The 18747-nt window shown below is 42.6% G+C and overlaps 1 protein-coding gene across 7 annotated transcripts in view; it reads right to left on the reverse strand.

Moving 5' to 3' along the window:
• PPP6R3 (protein phosphatase 6 regulatory subunit 3) overlaps window positions 1–18747 on the reverse strand; it is a 136407-nt gene that overhangs the window by 69000 nt on the left and 48660 nt on the right. For all 7 annotated transcript variants that reach the window (XM_056526731.1, XM_056526732.1, XM_056526730.1 and 4 more), the window contains 7 exons: window positions 16195–16381; window positions 13587–13724; window positions 13389–13454; window positions 9873–9985; window positions 8709–8822; window positions 6963–7092; window positions 6700–6852 (listed from right to left, as the gene is read on the reverse strand). In XM_056526731.1, the coding sequence (XP_056382706.1) occupies window positions 6700–6852; window positions 6963–7092; window positions 8709–8822; window positions 9873–9985; window positions 13389–13454; window positions 13587–13724; window positions 16195–16381 (901 nt within the window). The remainder of the gene's footprint in view (window positions 1–6699; window positions 6853–6962; window positions 7093–8708; window positions 8823–9872; window positions 9986–13388; window positions 13455–13586; window positions 13725–16194; window positions 16382–18747) is intronic.

Raw genomic sequence — 18747 nt, forward strand, 5'->3', positions numbered from 1 at the left:
GCCGCGATCCCGCATCATATCGCGTCGGTCTCGGCGCTCATCAACGGCCGGAACCCACAGCTAATACCACATCGCCGATCGCGGCGATGTGCGGTATTAACCCTTTAGAAGCGGCGGTCAAAGCTGACCGCCGCTTCTAAAGTGAAAGTGACCCGGCTGCTAAGTCGGGCTGTTCGGGACGTCCCGAACAGCTGACCGGACACCGGGAGGGCCCTTACCTGCCTCCTCTGTGTCCGATCGGCGAATGACTGCTCCGTGCCTGAGATCCAGGCAGGAGCAGTCAAGCGCCGATAACACTGATCACAGGCGTGTTAATACACACCTGTGATCAGTATGAGAGATCAGTGAGTGCAGTGTTATAGGTCCCTATGGGACCTATAACACTGCAAAAAAAAATGTAAAAAAAAAAAAGTGTTAATAAAGGTCATTTAACCCCTTCCCTAATAAAAGTTTGAATTACCCCCCTTTTCCCATAAAAAAAATAAAACAGTGTAAAAAATAAAAAAACAAACATGTGGTATCGCTGCGTGCGTAAATGTCCGAACTATAAAAATATATCATTAATTAAACCGCACGGTCAATGGCGTACGCGCAAAAAAATTCCAGAGTCCAAAAAAGCGTATTTTGGTCACTTTTCATACCATTAAAAAAATGAATAAAAAGTGATCGAAAAGTCTGATCAAAACAAAAATCATACCGATAAAAACTCCAGATCACGGCGCAAAAAATGAGTCCTCATACCGCCCTGTACGTGGAAAAATAAAAAAGTTATAGGGGTCAGAAGATGACATTTTTAAACGTATAAATTTTCCTGCATGTAGTTATGATTTTTTACAGAAGTACGACAAAATCAAACCTATATAAGTAGGGGATCATTTTAACCGTATGGACCTACAGAATAATGATAAGGTGTAATTTGTACCGAAATATGCACTGCGTAGAAATGGAAGCCCCCAAAAGTTACAAAATGGCGTTTTTTTTCTCGATTTTGTCGCACAATGATTTTTTTTCTCGTTTCGCCGTGCATTTTTGGGTAAAATGACTAATGTCACTGCAAAGTAGAATTGGCGACGCAAAAAATAAGCCATAATATGGATTTTTAGGTGGAAAATTGAAAGGGTTATGATTTTTAAAAGGTAAGGAGGAAAAAACGAAAGTGCAAAAACGGAAAAACCCCGAGTCCTTAAGGGGTTAAGTGTTCCCTTTATTTTTTTGAGCAGTGTATATCTACTACAAATCACAAAGTATTTCTAGAAAGCAATCAGGTCATTGATTTCTGCTTAAAATCTTTAAAAGGGTTATTCCACTGGAAAAAAAAATAAGTTAAACATATTTGTAAATTACTTCTATTAGAAAGGAAATTCAACAAGTTTTTTGTCTGACCACAGTGCTCTCTGCTGGTACCTCTGTCCATTTTAGGAACTCTCCAGAGCAGGATAGGTTTGTTATGGAAGATTTTCTCCTACTCTGAACAGTTCCTAAAATGGACAGAGGTGTCAGCAGAGAGCACTGTAGTCAGACAGAAAGGAAATTAAAAAAAAAAAAAAAAAAATTCCTGTGGAGCAAACAGCAGCTAATATGTACTGAGAGGATTAAGATTTTTTAATAGAAGCAATTTACAAATATGTTTAACTAGCTGATTAAAAAAAAAAAAAAAAAAAAAAATTATGTTTTCCAGTGGAGTACCTCTTTAACCCCTTAAGAACCAGGCCAATTTTCACTGTAGGACCAGAGCGTTTTTTGCACATCTGACCACTTTCACTTTAAGCATTAATAACTCTGGGATGCTTTTACCTTTCATTCTGATTCCAAGATTGTTTTTGTGTGGCATATTCTACTTTATGTTATAGGTAAAATTTTGTCGATACTTGCATCATTTCTTGGTGAAAAATTCCAAAATTTGATGAAAAAATTAAAAATTTTGCATTTTTCTAACTTTGAAGCTCTCTGCTTGTAAGGAAAATAAACATTCTAAATAATTAATATTTTCATTCACACAGGGATGTGGAATTCCTATCACCCGACGCCGGGGACTAGCAGTTTTGGGCGCCGGGCAGGTGAATTTGCCGGCCCTTCGGGCAAGCAGGGCCGGACCTAACAAGTGTGGCGGCGATCTGCAGTCTGTATGGAGCGGGCTCCCGACTCCTGCCCGCTCCATACTCTGCAGCCTGTGTCCTCGGAAGCAGAGCAGGGGAGATGAGAAGCTGTGTATTTGTCTTCTCTCCCCAGACGTGCGGGGGGGGGGGGGGGGAAGATGAGGGGGCGTGGCTTATTTCTCCCCGTGCAGACCTGCGTCCTCTGCCTTCACTCCCCCCAGCTGTAGCTTCGGAGAGCTGAGGGGAGGAGGCGAGTCTGCACGGGGAGATGCTTGCGGCGCTCTGTAGTATGTATGGAATGGGCTCGGGATTCCTGCCCACTCCATACACTGCAGCCCCCGGCTGTTCTCAATAGCCGGGGGCCGCCGCGGCTGGCTATTAACCCTTTAGATCGCCGCTGTCAAAGCTGACAGCGGCGTCTAAAAGGGACATGTGAATGCTCCCTGGTGGGCTAGATCGCCCCCCCGCAGCGCGATCGCAGGGGGGGCGATCCACTATAGAGGTAGCCGGAGGGCTTACCTCTGCTTCCTCCTGTCACAGCTCTGTCATTGATAGATCCTGGCTGGACCAGGCTCTCTCAATGGATCACAGAGCACACAGATTAATAGAGTTCAATAGAACTCTATTCATCTGTCTGAGGAATCTAATGATTCCTCTTATAAAGTGTAAAAAAATAAATAAAAAATAAAAAAAAGTTTTTATAAAAGTTTGAAAGACACACATTAACCCAGTGGTCTTCAAACTGTGCCCCTCCAGATGTTACAAAACTACAATTCCCAGCATGCCAGGACAGCCGTTGGCTGTCCGGGCATGCTGGGAGTTGTAGTTTTGCAACATCTGGAGGGCCACAGTTTGAAGACCGCTGCATTAACCCCTTCCTTGTTAAAAGTTCAAATCACCCCCTTTTCCTATATAAAAACATGCAAACATAATAAAAATAAACATATTTGGTATCGCTTCGTGCGTAATTGTACAACCTATTAAAATATAACATTATGTATCCTGTACGGTAAATGAAAAAAAATACCAAACCACCGATTTGCAATTTTTATAATATCCCAGAAAAAAAAAGTTAAAAAGCGATTAAAAAGTCAGATGAATACCAAAATGGTACCGATACAAAAAACAGATTATGGCGCAAAAAATGAGCCCTCATACAGCCTGGTATGTGAAAAAAAAAAAAAGCTCAGGGATGTGGAAATCCTATCGCCCGATGCCCGGGACAAGTAGGGCGCCAGGCAGGTGAATTGTTTATAGATTTAGCCCTGTATCGGGCTAGCAGGGACAGGCCGACGTCCCCCTTATTTTTCTTTACTGCCGGTGTGAGGCGCAGGAGCGGATGCAAGTCTGCACCTCACACCGGCGCTCAGGGTGTATGGAGGGGGCAGCGGCGGCCCCCAGCTGACTGCAGAGCCCAAGGTCGCACGTTCGCATTACATAATTGAGCCACGCCCTCTTATCTAATCCTCCCGGGGGATGGTAGACGCAGATGCACAACACAAGGAGACAGGGGGAGAGAAAGGATGTCCATAGCTCGGCACACAGCTCCTCCCCTCCCCCCGCACACAGCTCTATCCCTCCCCCTGCTCTTTCTTCACAGGACCTAATCCACCACAGGGAGGCTGCATGTTTGCACGGGGAAAACACAGAGCGGGGGGGGGGGGGGGGTTAGAGAGAGGAGAGGACGTCCGGTGTGAGGGGAGATTTTCAAACCCATGTAACCTCACACTGGCCGGAACTACAGCTCTGATGTCCACTCATGGCCGGCTCAGGTGGGGAGGCAGAGAATGCAGGCGGCGGCACGAAGGGTGGTTGTATATGTATGGTGTGAGTGTATGTGTGATGTGTGTATGTCTGTGTGTGATGTGTATGTAATGTATGATGTGTGTATGATGTCTGTCTATGATGTCTGTCTATGTGTGAGGTGTGTATGTATGTATGTGATGTTTAGTTCGGGTCAGCTGCAGAGCCATAGGCTGCATCAGGGCATGCTGGGTGTTGTAGTTACTAACTGCAATTCCCAGTATTCCCTGACACAGCCTATGGCTCTGCTGCTGACACGGACCAAAACTACAACTCCCAGCATGTTACACAATAACCTTAACTGTACTACTATACAGTGCAACATGCTGCAACACCCACACAACCATAGGCTGTATCAGGGCATGCTGGGAGTTGTAGTTATCTAGTAACTAAATGCAACTTCCAGCATTTTCTTACACAAAATGCACCACACAAACTGGAGAAGCAGAACCCTATGAAGAGTGAAAAATAGAGATTAAAATGTTTTAAAAAGTGCGTATATATGTGAATAAGCCCCTTTCCTAATAAAAGTTTCCAATTTTCTTTAAATAAAAATAATGAACAAAAATAAACATAAGTGGTATCTCTGCATGTGGAAATGTCCAGGCTATTAAAATATGATGTTAATTAAACTGTACGGTGAACGGTGTAAAAGAATAGTTCAGAATTGTTCATTTTTGGTCACTTCATATTGTAACTTTTTGATCACCATAAAAAATTTCTATCTAGACTTTTCTGGGCTTTCCTCGTGCGTAAGAGGAACTACAGCTCTCCCGCCGCTAATAGCCTGGCATGCTGCTATGGCCGTGGCCGCTATTAAACCATTAGATCACCTAAGTTGATAGCAGTGTCTAAAGGGATCTTATAACCATCCCTGGTGGTCTAGTGGGGGGGGGGGGGGGGGATCGTACTATTTTGGCCGAAATTATTTTATCTACCAGGACAAGTGGATTTTCTTGAGGGACAAGTAGATTGTGTTCCGCTTTAGTCCCTTGGACAAGTAGTTTTTTTTATTTTTTTTTTATTTCCACACCCCTGAAGCTACAGGGGTTAAAAAATGGCAATTAAGAAAATTAGAAAAAATTCAGAATTAGTAAAACATGACGTAAACTATACAAATCTGGTATTGCTGTAATCAGGCGGCCTAAAAGTATAAAACTAACATGTTATCTCAACCACAAGGTAAATGGCGTAGAAAAGAAAAACCACCAAATCTGCAAAATTATATTTTACTATTTCAATTTCACTTCCCTTAATATATATTTATATATTTTTTGGTTCGGAGAATTCCCGAAATTCCCACGGGCATACAGGTAGGCCCTTGGTCCTTAAGTACCAGGGAGCAAAGGCGTACCTGTACGCCCTTGATCCTTAAGAGGTTAAGAAGCGTTCCCTTTTAGGCTGGAAGGACATGTTGAGTAAAAGCTTCAAAGTGTAAGTGCAGAAAAATCTGCTGCCTAATTTACGTCATTTATTTCTAACACATTCATTGAGTAAATTTCCACATGGTAACACTTTTTACTGTGTGATCTATACATTGAGAGGGAATTTGGAAGAAGCCTTTGGGAGAGATTTATCAAAATCTAGGTAAAAAAAAGTGGAGCAGCTGCACATAGCAACCAGTCAGATTGCTTCAAGGACTTATAAAAATGTAATTAAACATTAAGCTATCTGTTTGGTTGCTATGGGCAACTGCAGTGCTGTGCAGTCGGACAAAATTTTGGGTACCTCGAGTCGGAGTCGGCAAACAATGCACCGACACCGACTTAAAATGTCCCAATTCACAAAAAGTTATTAATGACTTCTCTACTGTAAGAATAAAGACCAATGCATGCAGTGCCTCACATAACCGCAAAACGAACACGTTAACTGACTGAAGAAGCATGCTTTTCATGTGCTTCACTATATGGCACGCAACGCACAATTAGGAGCGGCAATACTTATACTTTCCATAGTGTTGTGTTCTGCTGTTACAGGGAACCCATGGGTTTCCTAGCCTATCACTGATAAGGGATTAAGTGAATGTTTTTTTGCAGGACTAGAGACACTTGAATAAGTGAAGGGAATGGAGGGTCAATAGTTCAAGACTGAAGCTGTAAACCATTGGAAAAGCTGCTGTCATTCAGCTAAGGCTATAAAAACTTTTAAACTCCGATTCTTAGCTTAAACTTTAAAAATGACTATGGGATTCTACTAGGGAAATCATGTTTTATAATAAATGCCCCTTCCTGGATCCTCCCACTGCCCTATCTTCAGCAGCAGATCAGCACACAAAAAGGAGAAGGCAGAGGCTTCTGCCCAACTACCTCTCTCTGCTAGAAGAGCTTAGAAGAACTTGGTGGAACAGCTTCTTGGATTCAACTGTAAGTGTTTATAAATACATTCGCATATTAATACAGAGGAGTCGGAAGTACAAAAAAATGCAGACAGCCCTGGGTAACTGGTCAACTTTTCCTCTGAACAGGTTTTGATTAAACAATCACTATGTCCCTAGAATTCAGAAAAGCAATTTGTAATTCAGCATGGTAACCCCAACAAAAAGCAGGGGGCAAATACATCAAGTCTGAAGCTAAAATCTAAAATTCTGGATAATCTGAAAACCATGTATATCAAGAAACTTTCCAAACTTACAAAGCTTCTAGCAGTAGCTCAATATTGTGTCAACCAAAAACAATACAAATCCTACAAAAGACTGATACTGCACTGATGTAAAGTTTATTTTCTGATTTCACATACATGTATGCAACAAGAGAGACCCCCACATTTAATGTGGGAGGATCTCTGAAGACTCATTACTTACCAAAATAACACCTAGTGTGTTCAGTTCAATAAACTCCATATTGATGCTTCGTGTATTAGTCTGTAGTAGACTGGCTACAAGTCTGATCACATGTAACCGAGTATTTCCAACAGGAGGGTCTAATACTCCCCATGTAGTCTTCATGACATCTGTCTATAAAAAGGGGGGAAAAAAGGAATTAAACAAATCCTACACCAACTTAAACTTTATCTTTATGCCATAAAGAGATTGTTACAGGGACATGCTAAAATAACAAAAATTACTTTTGGAGGGTCCAGGAGTAGCTGGTGAAAGGATGAAAGTTTTTCCTGAATGGCAGTCAAAACTGTTCTGTTAACTGAAAAGGCAGAATGGTTGAGGCCTGGAGGGCAAAGATCTATGTGTCCTTCAAATCTGAAACAGAAAACATTATTTAATCATTGAACATGCACATATAAACCATGTTACACTGGCTTAAAACAAATCTTAATTTTTTTCTCTTAAAGGGTACTCTGCTGCTCAGCGTTTGGAACAAACTGTTCCTTATGCTGGAGCCGGCGCCAGGAGCTCGTGACATCATAGACCCACCCCCTCACTGCAAGCCTATGGGATAGGGCGTGCACTTTGTCATCCTCCAATTCAGTAAACACAGGCAGAGCTCAGTGAGGAGATGGGGGGGCGTGTACATCCTCCCTCCAATAGATTTGCATTGAAGGGGCAGGGCCCCTTGACGCCAGTGCTCCTGACGCCGGTGTGAGGTGGAAATTTGCGCCCCCTGCAGGCTTGCGTCCGCTCCTCCTCTCAGCTCTACAAAGATTTCCGAAGCTAGAGCTGGGTGGGAGGGCAGAGCAGGGGGAGGGAGGAGTTACAGGCCCCCCCCTCATCTCCCCTCCCCATGCTCTGCCTTCGGGGGATACAGGTCAGCAACAAAAATGCAAGGGGCTCATACAGGGAAGCAGAGATGCACGGGGTTCATACAGGGAAGCAGAAATGCACGGGGTTCATACAGGGAAGCAGAAATGCACGGGGTTCATACAGGGAAGCAGAAATGCACGGGGTTCATACAGGGAAGCAGAAATGCACGGGGTTCATACAGGGAAGCAGAAATGCACGGGGTTCATACAGGGAAGCAGAAATGCACCCCGTGCATCTCTGCTTCCCTTTGTGAACCCCGTGCATCTCTGCTTCCCTGTGTGAACCCCGTGCATCTCTGCTTCCCTGTGTGAACCCCGTGCATCTCTGCTTCCCTGTGTGAACCCCGTGCATCTCTGCTTCCCTGTGTGAACCCCGTGCATCTCTGCTTCCCTGTGTGAACCCCGTGCATCTCTGCTTCCCTGTGTGAACCCCGTGCATCCCTGCTTCCCTGTGTGAACCCCGTGCATCTCTGCTTCCCTGTGTGAACCCCGTGCATCTCTGCTTCCCTGTGTGAACCCTGTGCATCTCTGCTTCCCTGTGTGAACCCCGTGCATCTCTGCTTGGGGGGGCTTGTAACTCCTCTCTCCCCCTGCTCTGCCCTCCCACCCAGTTCTAGCTTCGGAAATCTTCGTAGAGCTGAGAGGAGGAGCGGACGCAAGCCAGCAGGGGGAGGCAAATTTCACCTCACACCTGCACCAGGAGTGGGTGTGAAGGCTGTCACGCCCCTCCCATAGACTTGCATTGAGGGGGTGGGGCTATGACGTCACAAGCTCCTGGCGCCGGCTCCAGCGTTCGGAACTGTTTGTTCCCAACGCTGAGCAGCGGAGTACCCATTTAAGGAAAGTAGTTTTTTTTGCATTTGTTATCACATTGCAATCAATGAATCACAGCAAGACTTTGTTCACACTACTCTCGGGACCTCCATCATAAACAAAAGCCACACAGCTCTGCCACATGTTAGACTTAAGTCTGTATATCTGTTTTAACTGGAGGCATATTGCTGCAGGTTGCGCTGTTCTTCCACAAAATAGAATTGTCAATACATTATGTTGTAATCTAACAGTTCAGACACCAAATTTAAGAAACTGCATTGTTAAATAAAATGTAGGACTTACGCTGGCCGTCTAGTTTCTAGCAGAGTAAGCAGTATTTGGATTGCACTGACGATAGCGGACTCATTCTTCTCTTTTAAAAATATATTTGACAATAGCTGTTCTAATATTTCTTGCCTACAAAAGATAGAAATAAATAGAGTTAAGTATATAAAAAAAAAAAAATATATCCCTATTTTATAACTAGGGTATATTTCCATCAGGGAAGTGTCAGGGCAGCCTCATACACATTGAACAGTTAGCTGGTCCTGACAAATATCAGCAGGTTCAATCATCTTTCATATAATGTAAAGGGACATCTTTTGGACACTCCTAATCATTGAATTCAGGAGCTTCATAAAATTTGCCACAGATGTATAAAATCCAGCCACTAGCAATGCAGTTCACCTTTACAAACATTTGTAATAGATTGCATCTTTCTTAAGAGTTCACTGAATTCCAACATGCTACTTTACAAAAAAAGAAGCACTCCAACAAGTTACTCTGGAGACTATCACCTGGCATTAAAGACCAACACAAAACCTATGCATCGGGAGCTTCATGGCATGGGGTTTCATGGCTGAGCAGCTGCATGCAACCCTAATATTACCAAGCATCAGAAGGAATGGTGCAGGAGTCCGGAGGAGGAAACACCATGCAGGATAATAAATAATGCTTCTTTATCTGGCATCTGATAGCCAATTCCGGGTTTGGGTGAATTCCAGGAGAAGGTTACCTGCCCAACTTCATTATGCCAGCTGTAATGTTAAGCGGTGGAGTGCTCATGCTATGGGGCTGCTCTGGGTCCTTTTCTGTTCCAACAGGACTGTGCGCCAACGCACAATGCACGGTCAATAAAGACATGGATGAGTGTGGCGAAACTTGAATGGCCGCACAATGCCCTCACCTCCACCCCATCCAACATCATTGGGATGAACTATGAGATTGCGAGCCAGGCCCTCTCATTTAAGATCAGTGTCTGCCCTCAGTCACAAATGCTCATCTGGATGAAAGGGCTTGTAGAACGTCTTTCCTGAAGAGTAGGAGCTGCAAAAGGAGTCTACCTTCATATTATGGTGTATGGATTAAGAACAGGATATCCTAAAAGCTTCTGTACATGCAATATGTAGGTGTTTAAAAACTTTGGTTTCTATAGAGTATCTATGTTCTAGAAAAAAAACTGTTTACTTTTCTAGTGTAGCCAGAAGAGGGTCTGGTTCCGGGCTGTTCTGGACTTGTAACATCTGATCTCTACTCAAACGTATGATCTCACAAAGGGACTGTGATGCATTTGAATGTCTCTGCAAAACAGAAAAAAAAAAATTTACATCGGTTTATTGACAGATCTAGACGCTAATGAAATGACTTATCCCTTAAGAACACAGATAGCTTTATTTTTGCAATTTCGTTTTTTCCTCCTTGCCTTTTAAGAGCCATAACTTATTTTTCTATCTACAGACCCATGTGCATGACCAAATCTACTTTGGAATGACACCTTTCATTTTATTATAAAATGTATAGTGCAAAAGTGTGCTGCACACTTTCAGTAAAACCAACTTTTTATTCTGTGGGTAATACAATTAAAGTTAGACCCAATGCTTACACTCATTTATTTTGCTAATTTTTTTTAATACAGTAATAGGTTTAAAATTGCCCAGTTTTCACCCCTATAACTTTTTCATTTTTCTGTAAAAAAGGACTGAGGTATTTTGCTCCATACTTTTTTATTGGTACCACTTTTGCGTATGACTTTTTGATTACTTTTATATTTTTTTCTGGGACGTGATAAAAAGCTATTTTGGTCTTCATTTTTGCTCTTTTACATTTATTCTATTCAGCATGCAGAATCATTACCTTCCAATGTTGTTAAAGGTATTAACAACTTGTTTCAGGAGGCTACAGAAACCCAATAGGCTGGCAAACACCTTTGGCTAGTTTACCTTTGTCCTAAAAGAATTAGTGCCACTATTACGCACTTTGCCTATTGCATCCTTAACCTCTTAAGGACCAAGGGCGTAATGTTACGCCCTTGCGTTTTCCGATTTCTGCCACGCGCCGGGCAGAGATCGGAACGGCATGCCTGCTGAAATCACCTCCAGTTGTTGGGGAGCAACGCTGCTATTGGCCGGCGTAAATTTTCCCTTTACATTTTGAATTGTCCATAATTTGACCAATGTACCAAGTCCAGAGTACATTCCAAATTTTAATCCCATAAATCACTAAATTGCCCAAAAAAAACTGAAATAAAAAAACCAAAAAATCTGATAAGACCTCTGGGTTTTATTTTTTTTTTCAAAAAAAAAATGGGTCATAGGTCACTGAGTCACTCTCATCGGGGACTTTTTATGTTGCCTCAAATGCGCAGCGCTCTCTCCACCTGAGCGGGTGTGCATTTGAGGCAACAGGTTAGGGACGGCCACACACATCACATTCCCAGAATGAGATAGGGTTTGGGGTGGGCATATTTTTTTTAGTTTTGGCTATGCTCTGGGTCATCATTCTGGGAACATAAGCTGTTTTATTATTATTTATAATTTTCTGGCCCACTGTACCCCATATTACGGGCCTCTGTACCCCACCTGTCTACCTCAGTTACGGCCTGTTGTCCCCCATAGTGTTCCCCTATTTTAGGGCTCAGTGCTCCCCCATTAATGCTCCTTGAGGGGGGTCCCACATGCTGGCTCCATATGAAGCTCAAGGTCCCTGACTGACCTCACGCTATACCAAGACTTGCTTTGCCTCCGCCAAGCCATAATCATTAAAAAATAAGGTATGTCCTTACTCCAAAAAATGTATTTACAAATTGTGGGTGGTCTTTTCTGCTATTAACCCTTGCAAAAATGTTGGTTAAAACATAAATTTTTAGTGAAAATTTTTTTTTTTTTTAAGGCTCACATAATTTCTTGTTACGTTCCCCAAGGGGTCTAGTTTCCAAAATGGTACCATGTGGGGGGGGGGGGGTTTCTGCTGTCCTGGCACCATAGGGGCTTCCTAAATGCAACATGTCCCCCCCCCCATTTCAGCAAAGTTTGCAAATGTGACTCCTTTTCTGAGCATTGTAGTTCGCCAGCAGTGCACTTCAGCTCCACTTATGGGGTACTGCCATACTCAGAAGAGATGGGGTTACATATTTTGGGGGGGTCTTTTCTGCTATTAACCCTTGCAAAAATTTGAAATTTGGGGGGAAACACATTTTAGTGAAAACTTTTTTTTTTTTACATATGCAAAAGTCGTGAAACACCTGTGGGGTATTAAGGCTCGCTTTATTCCTTGTTATGTTCCTCAAGGGGTCTAGTTTCCAAAATGGTATGCCATGTGTTTTTTTTTTTTTTTTTTTTTTTTTGCTGTTCTGGCACCATAGGGGCTTCCTAAATGTGACATGCCCCCCCAAAAACCATTTCAGAAAAACGTACTCTCCAAAATCCCCTTGTCGCTCCTTTGCTTCTGAGCCCTCTACTGCGCCCGCCGAACAATTTACATAGACATATGAGGTATGTGCTTACTCGAGAGAAATTAGGCTACAAATATAAGTATACATTTTCTCCTTTTACCCCTTGTAAAATTGCAAAAATTGGGTCTACAAGAACATGCGAGTGTAATAAATGAAGATTGTGAATTTTCTCCTTCACTTTGCTGCTATTCCTGTGAAACACCTAAAGGGTTAAAATGCTGACTGAATGTCATTTTGAATACTTTGGGGGGGGTGCAGTTTTTATAATGGGGTATTTCTAATATGAAGACCCTTCAAACCTGAACTGGTCCCTGGAAAATAGTGAGTTTGAAAATTTTGTGAAAAATTGGAAAATTGATGCTGAACTTTGAAGCCCTCTGGTGTCTTCCAATAATAAAAACTTAAATCATAAAGTAGACATATTGTATATGTGAATTAAAAAAAATATTTTGGAATATCCATTTTCCTTAAAAGCAGAGAGCTTCAAAGTTAGAAAAATGCAAAATTTTGGGATTTTTCACCAAGAAAGGATGCAAGTTACCACAAAATTTTACCACTATGTTAAAGTAGAATATGTCACGAAAAGACAATCTCGGAATCAGAATGATAACTAAAAGCATTCCAGAGTTATTAATGTTTAAAGTGACAGTGGTCAGAATTGCAAAAAACGATCTGGTCCTAAGGTGTAAAATGGCCTGGTCCCTAAGGGGTTAAGAAGCAATTTTCCATGCCAATAGAAAATGGGCCAGGAAGAGGGAATGGTAAAAGAAACTAAAGCTGTACTCATCCTTCCAATCATTGGAGTGAGAAGTGTCTTAAGGACATCTAAGTGTCATAGTACTGTACTGTGAGGGAGCCTGTCCCCATTTTATGTTGCCCGTGGTGTAAGAAGCAGGAAACATGTGACAGCTTCCCATTAACAGAAAGGCAGGCACAAATACAATGAAACCAGCATGTGGACAACATAGCTTAACAAGTTACTCCTTACACCATTAATAGTCAGAACATTTCTTTTTGACCTACCCCACAGAATAATGTACCTTGCTCTATTGCAGGAGCAGCACACGGCAGTCTTTTGTCAGCTTCTATAAGCAAAAGGCACCTGCAACCCCATTCAGGAAAAGCAATGATGAAACTGGCTGTTACAGGGTACTGCTCTAATCTCCGTTTGCACAAGCTTCTCCGGTAGATTTACAAGTTGCATAAAACTTATCACTGCTACAAAAACAATACATATTCCTTGAAACACTTACATCTTCATCCTGAGTGGGGTGAACTAACTCTACAAGCCTCTGAATTATCTTCTCTTCATTTAGCCACTATAGGAAAAATAGAATTAAAATGGTACAACAAAATGAATGATTTCGGTTCTGAAAACAAAAAAGGTAAAATGTAGAAAAGTTCAATTGTAAGCCAGTGCTTGTCAATTTTGAGAAGACCTTGGAACTTACATTTAGGACATCTTGCCTTAGTTGTGGTGGCTCAATACATGTGAGAAGTCTTAGCAGCAAATCCATAATAGCAGAGGTTCCTATATGTTTTATGATCAAGTCAACAAAATCATCTTTCTTCTTTAAAAAGGCTACAATCTGCAATATAAAATAAAGACTTTAAAGAAGATATCCCATGCAGCAAAGAAAAAAAAAAATACCTAGCCATTCCATAGTATATTCACCTACCACCTCTCTGACATGTGATTTTTTTTTCCGCCCCCCATTCACCGGCTATTCAGCTCATAAATTGCAGTTACTTCCTGGTTATGGTGGCTATGCCTGTGATCTCAAAGACTACATTTCCCTGCATGCACTGCTCACATTTCCTGCTCTCAGCTGCCTGAGCAGAGAACTTGTTACCACCCCTAACTTATGTTAGTCACTCCCACAGCTCTGCTAGCTCACTCCCACATAACACTGAGCTCCAATCATATCCCTATACAGCAGGGTGGCCACATAACACTGAGCTCCAATCATAGCCCTATACAGCAGGGTGGTCACATAACACTGAGCTCCAATCATAGCCCTATACAGCAGGGTGGTCACATAACACTGAGCTCCAATCATAGCCCTATACAGCAGGGTGGTCACATAACACTGAGCTCCAATCATAGCCCTATACAGCAGGGTGGTCACATAACACTGAGCTCCAATCATAGCCCTATACAGCAGGGTGGTCACATAACACTGAGCTCCAATCATAGCCCTATACAGCAGGGTGGTCACATAACACTGAGCTCCAATCATAGCCCTATACAGCAGGGTGGTCACATAACACTGAGCTCCAATCATATCCCTATACAGCAGGGTGGCCACATAACACTGAGCTCCAATCATAGCCCTATACAGCAGGGTGGTCACATAACACTGAGCTCCAATCATATCCCTATACAGCAGGGTGGTCACATAACACTGAGCTCCAATCATAGCCCTATACAGCAGGGTGGTCACATAACACTGAGCTCCAATCATAGCCCTATACAGCAGGGTGGTCACATAACACTGAGCTCCAATCATATCCCTATACAGCAGGGTGGCCACATAACACTGAGCTCCAATCATAGCCCTATACAGCAGGGTGGCCACATAACACTGAGCTCCAATCATAGCCCTATACAGCAGGGTGGACACATAACACTGAGCTCCAATCATAGCCCTATACAGCAGGGTGGACACATAACACTGAGCTCCAATCATACCCCTATACAGCAGGGTGGTCACATAACACTGAGCTCCAATCATGGCCCTATACAGCAGGGTGGCCACATAACACTGAGCTCCAATCATATCCCTATACAGCAGGGTGACCACATAACACTGAGCTCCAATCATAGCCCTATACAGCAGGGTGGTCACATAACACTGAGCTCCAATCATAGCCCTATACAGCAGGGTGACCACATAACACTGAGCTCCAATCATAGCCCTATACAGCAGGGTGGCCACATAACACTGAGCTCCAATCATAGCCCTATACAGCAGGGTGGTCACATAACACTGAGCTCCAATCATAGCCCTATACAGCAGGGTGGTCACATAACACTGAGCTCCAATCATAGCCCTATACAGCAGGGTGGCCACGAGGAAACAAACTAATCTCGGTGCTCATAGAGAGGGACCCTGGAGTTGAAGCTGCAGTTTTACACTGTAAAATCACTCCCTCCCCCTCTCAGGGAAACAGCTTTACAGTGGCACAATCACCTCCCCCCTTCTCTGCCCTGCACTCCTCTCTCCCCAGTGCTCAGTGTGACAGCTCTACCTGGCAGCTCCCTCCCCTCCATTCTCAGTGTGACAAGTCTACACTGGCAGCTCCTTCCCCTCCCCCCTCTCCTCCGTTCTCAGTGTAAAAACATTAGCAAGGAGAGAGGAGAGAATCAGCCTGTTTGCTGACTCTGCTATGATCTGAATCAGCCGACATATAGGCAGTGCTGCTCAGCCAATCACTGCAGAACAGAAGGAGGACAGTGTGAATATTCATCAGATGGGAGGGGCTAAGGCCGAGCACAGGGAGATCTCTGCAGCACAGGGGTTTTCTGGGTAATTGTCACGTCACTGCCCCTGGATGCTGCTGATAACAGCCTGAATAGGGGGTCGAAAGTCATGAAAACCTGGAACAGCTGAACTTCCTGTCAGACAGAAGAATGCAGATAAAGCTTGTTTCCAAGCAGCATTGGTAATGGAAGTGATTTACAAACCTATATAACTTTACCTTCTGCACTAAAAGCTGAACAATTTTTTACTGTGAGACTTCTCAATAGTCTAAACTGTTTCCCAAAGAATATTCCTATTATAATTTACAATTGTGAATTATTTCCTAGAATGTATACTAACCTTTAAGCCTACCTTAATACACAACTGCTAAATGGTTATAACTTTCACTATCCAAATATTTAAATAGGTGTATGATCATATAAAATAAAGCAGTTTTTCTCTGGTGTGTTCTACTTTCCTCCACGTAGTCATTGAATTATTTATCAAGGAAAAAAAACAACATACATAACATAATATACATGCGTAAAAACTAAGAAAATGACTAAAAGGGAAATGAACCACACATTGTAAATACCTGTTCGGGTTTCCTGCTAATTAAAATGCTTAAAACTTTGCTGAAGAAGCTGGCGAGCAATGGATTCAATGGAGAATCATTTAGAAGAAAACTATAAAGTCTTTTTAGTAAAGACTCGTCTTCACCAAGTCTGTCATTGATCTGTGACACATCTGAGGTCAGTAACTCACAAGATAAGTTGGGGTACCTATAAGTGTACAAATACAGAAGCAAATATTAACATACAATTGTTTGCACAATCCTTGCATTGCATAAAGCATATTAAAACCAGAACCCTTTTAAATGGTTCACAAAGGAAAATGTTGTTTGGCTTTTGCTTCCATTGACTTCAATAGGACAGCAGAAAATTTGCAAATCTGCCATTATTTCCGATTTTTTGCTAACCCATTGAAGTTAAAAGGTAGCAAAACCTTACGAAAAATGGCTTCGGGCACACTCATGCATGCAAATCTTGCTGTGTACTTTCCACAGCTGATTTTGCTACCCATTGACTTAAAACCTAGCATCTTATCCACTATCCAAAGAATAGGGGATAAGATGTCAGATCCCCGGGATCTCTGCTGTGGCATCCCGCTATCATTACTGCACAGAGCAAACTTTCTCTGTGCATAATGACTGGCAATACAGGGGCCGGAGCATTGTTAAGTCACGGCTCTGCCCCCTCGTGACGTCACTGCCCGCCCCCTAAATACAAGTCTATGAGAGGGGGTGTGGCAGCCATCACGAGGGGACGTAGCCGTGAAGTCACGATGCTCCGGCCCATGCATCGCCGGTCATTACGCACAGAGAGAGTGTGCTCTGTGCAGTAATAATAGCGGGGTGCCACAGCAGAGATCCCCAGCAGTGGGACCTCGGCAATCTGACATCTTATCCCCTATCCTTTGGATAGGGGATAAGATGTCTAGGGGCGGAGTACCCCTTTAAGCAAGGTGAAGTATTGTCAGCTGCTCTGGGAAGTAGAGACCGGGCACCATAAAAAAAGGCTGGGGGTAGGGTGGAAGCAAAGGATGCAAGTAGGTTTTTTTATTTTATTTGTTTAAATCGAGACAGGAAACATTTAATAAAATTAGCTAAATAATCTTAAAAAAAAAAAAAATAAAAAAAAAAAAAGGAGAAATAACTTCTCCCCTATCGTTATAGATCGCGGGGGTTCAAGCGCTGGGACCCCTATTATTCTCCTGTATGGGGCCCCGGCATTTTGCTGGAATCAGACGTCAGACCCTCGCAGGAAGCCGCGGCCGGCACACCCCCTCCATGTTTCTCTATGGGGAAATACGGAGGGTGTGTCGGCCAGCGCTCCGTGTGGGGGTCGGCACGCCCCCTTCCAGCCCGCCCCGTGCAGTGCTCGGACCCCCAGTGATCTATAAACTTATTTTTATTTTATTATTTTCATTTCTATCTTTACTATAATTTTCATTTATTTACCCACACTTCCTATATACACCACTATACATATGTATGACACATTAAATACTATTCATATTATATTTGTCCTTATTTTATATACATATATATTTTTTTTTACTAATTATGTTATGATCATGTACACACACACACACACACACACACACACCTCCAATACACTATTCTACATCATACTTTCCCTTTCTGTCCTATTAGATCCAGTACTTCTATGTCCATGTCGTACAAACCTTATACCACAGGTGAAGTAAATCCAGTTGATTTCCACATGCTTCCCTTAATCCTGCCCCTTTTTCCCCTAGCATCATTTAGTATAGATATATAAACTGGACATTACACCATTTATCATACATTTTTGCTACTGAAGACCAGAGGTCTTGAAATGCATTTAGCCTGGTTTTACTTACCTCCATATTGTGCAAAGGACATTTACCGCAAATATTATCCATTCTATTGCTTAACCACTCGCAACAGCTGGAACCCCCATTACAGTACCAATGTTACAAACCGTGGCCACAAAACCTTACTGGAGATCATGGCTTACCACCATGACTGCTCAGTGCATCCTCCAACGGGCACTGCTAGCATCAGGCCGGACGCCAGTCCATGCCAGCCGGCATCCGACGCTGAACTAAGGAGCACCCACACCGAATAGGGTGGCGAGTGGTGCGGTGCACCAAGAATACCTTTAATTTATATCATCATCTTGTAAATTCTACTGTTACTCCAGCGGAACTAATAAAGACTATAGCGAACTTTGCACTATTTTTATACCTATCTTTTCCCTAATCATTTTATCTCCACCTGTATCATTTAGTTATACCCCAAACTAATAATGCGGAACATATTATATTGGCTTGCTATTATTGTTTTCTAATGTACCTTTATCTACAATAATTATCTGGAGCCTGCGAAAGGGCCCTGCACTAGACTTCAGTTATTCTATGTAATACATTGCCTTTTATTTAATAAATACTAATATTTCATTGTACTGGATCTAACCATCTTATCTTGTATACCTTTGAGGACTGGTCACATAATTTGGGTGTATAATTTTTTTATTTTTTTTATCTATAAAAAAAACGTATTCCCTATCCTTGGACAAGTTATTTTTCACTAGAATACACAAAG

This window comes from Hyla sarda, chromosome 6 (assembly GCF_029499605.1).
Source record: "Hyla sarda isolate aHylSar1 chromosome 6, aHylSar1.hap1, whole genome shotgun sequence".
In the NCBI taxonomy this organism is placed as follows: domain Eukaryota; kingdom Metazoa; phylum Chordata; class Amphibia; order Anura; family Hylidae; genus Hyla; species Hyla sarda.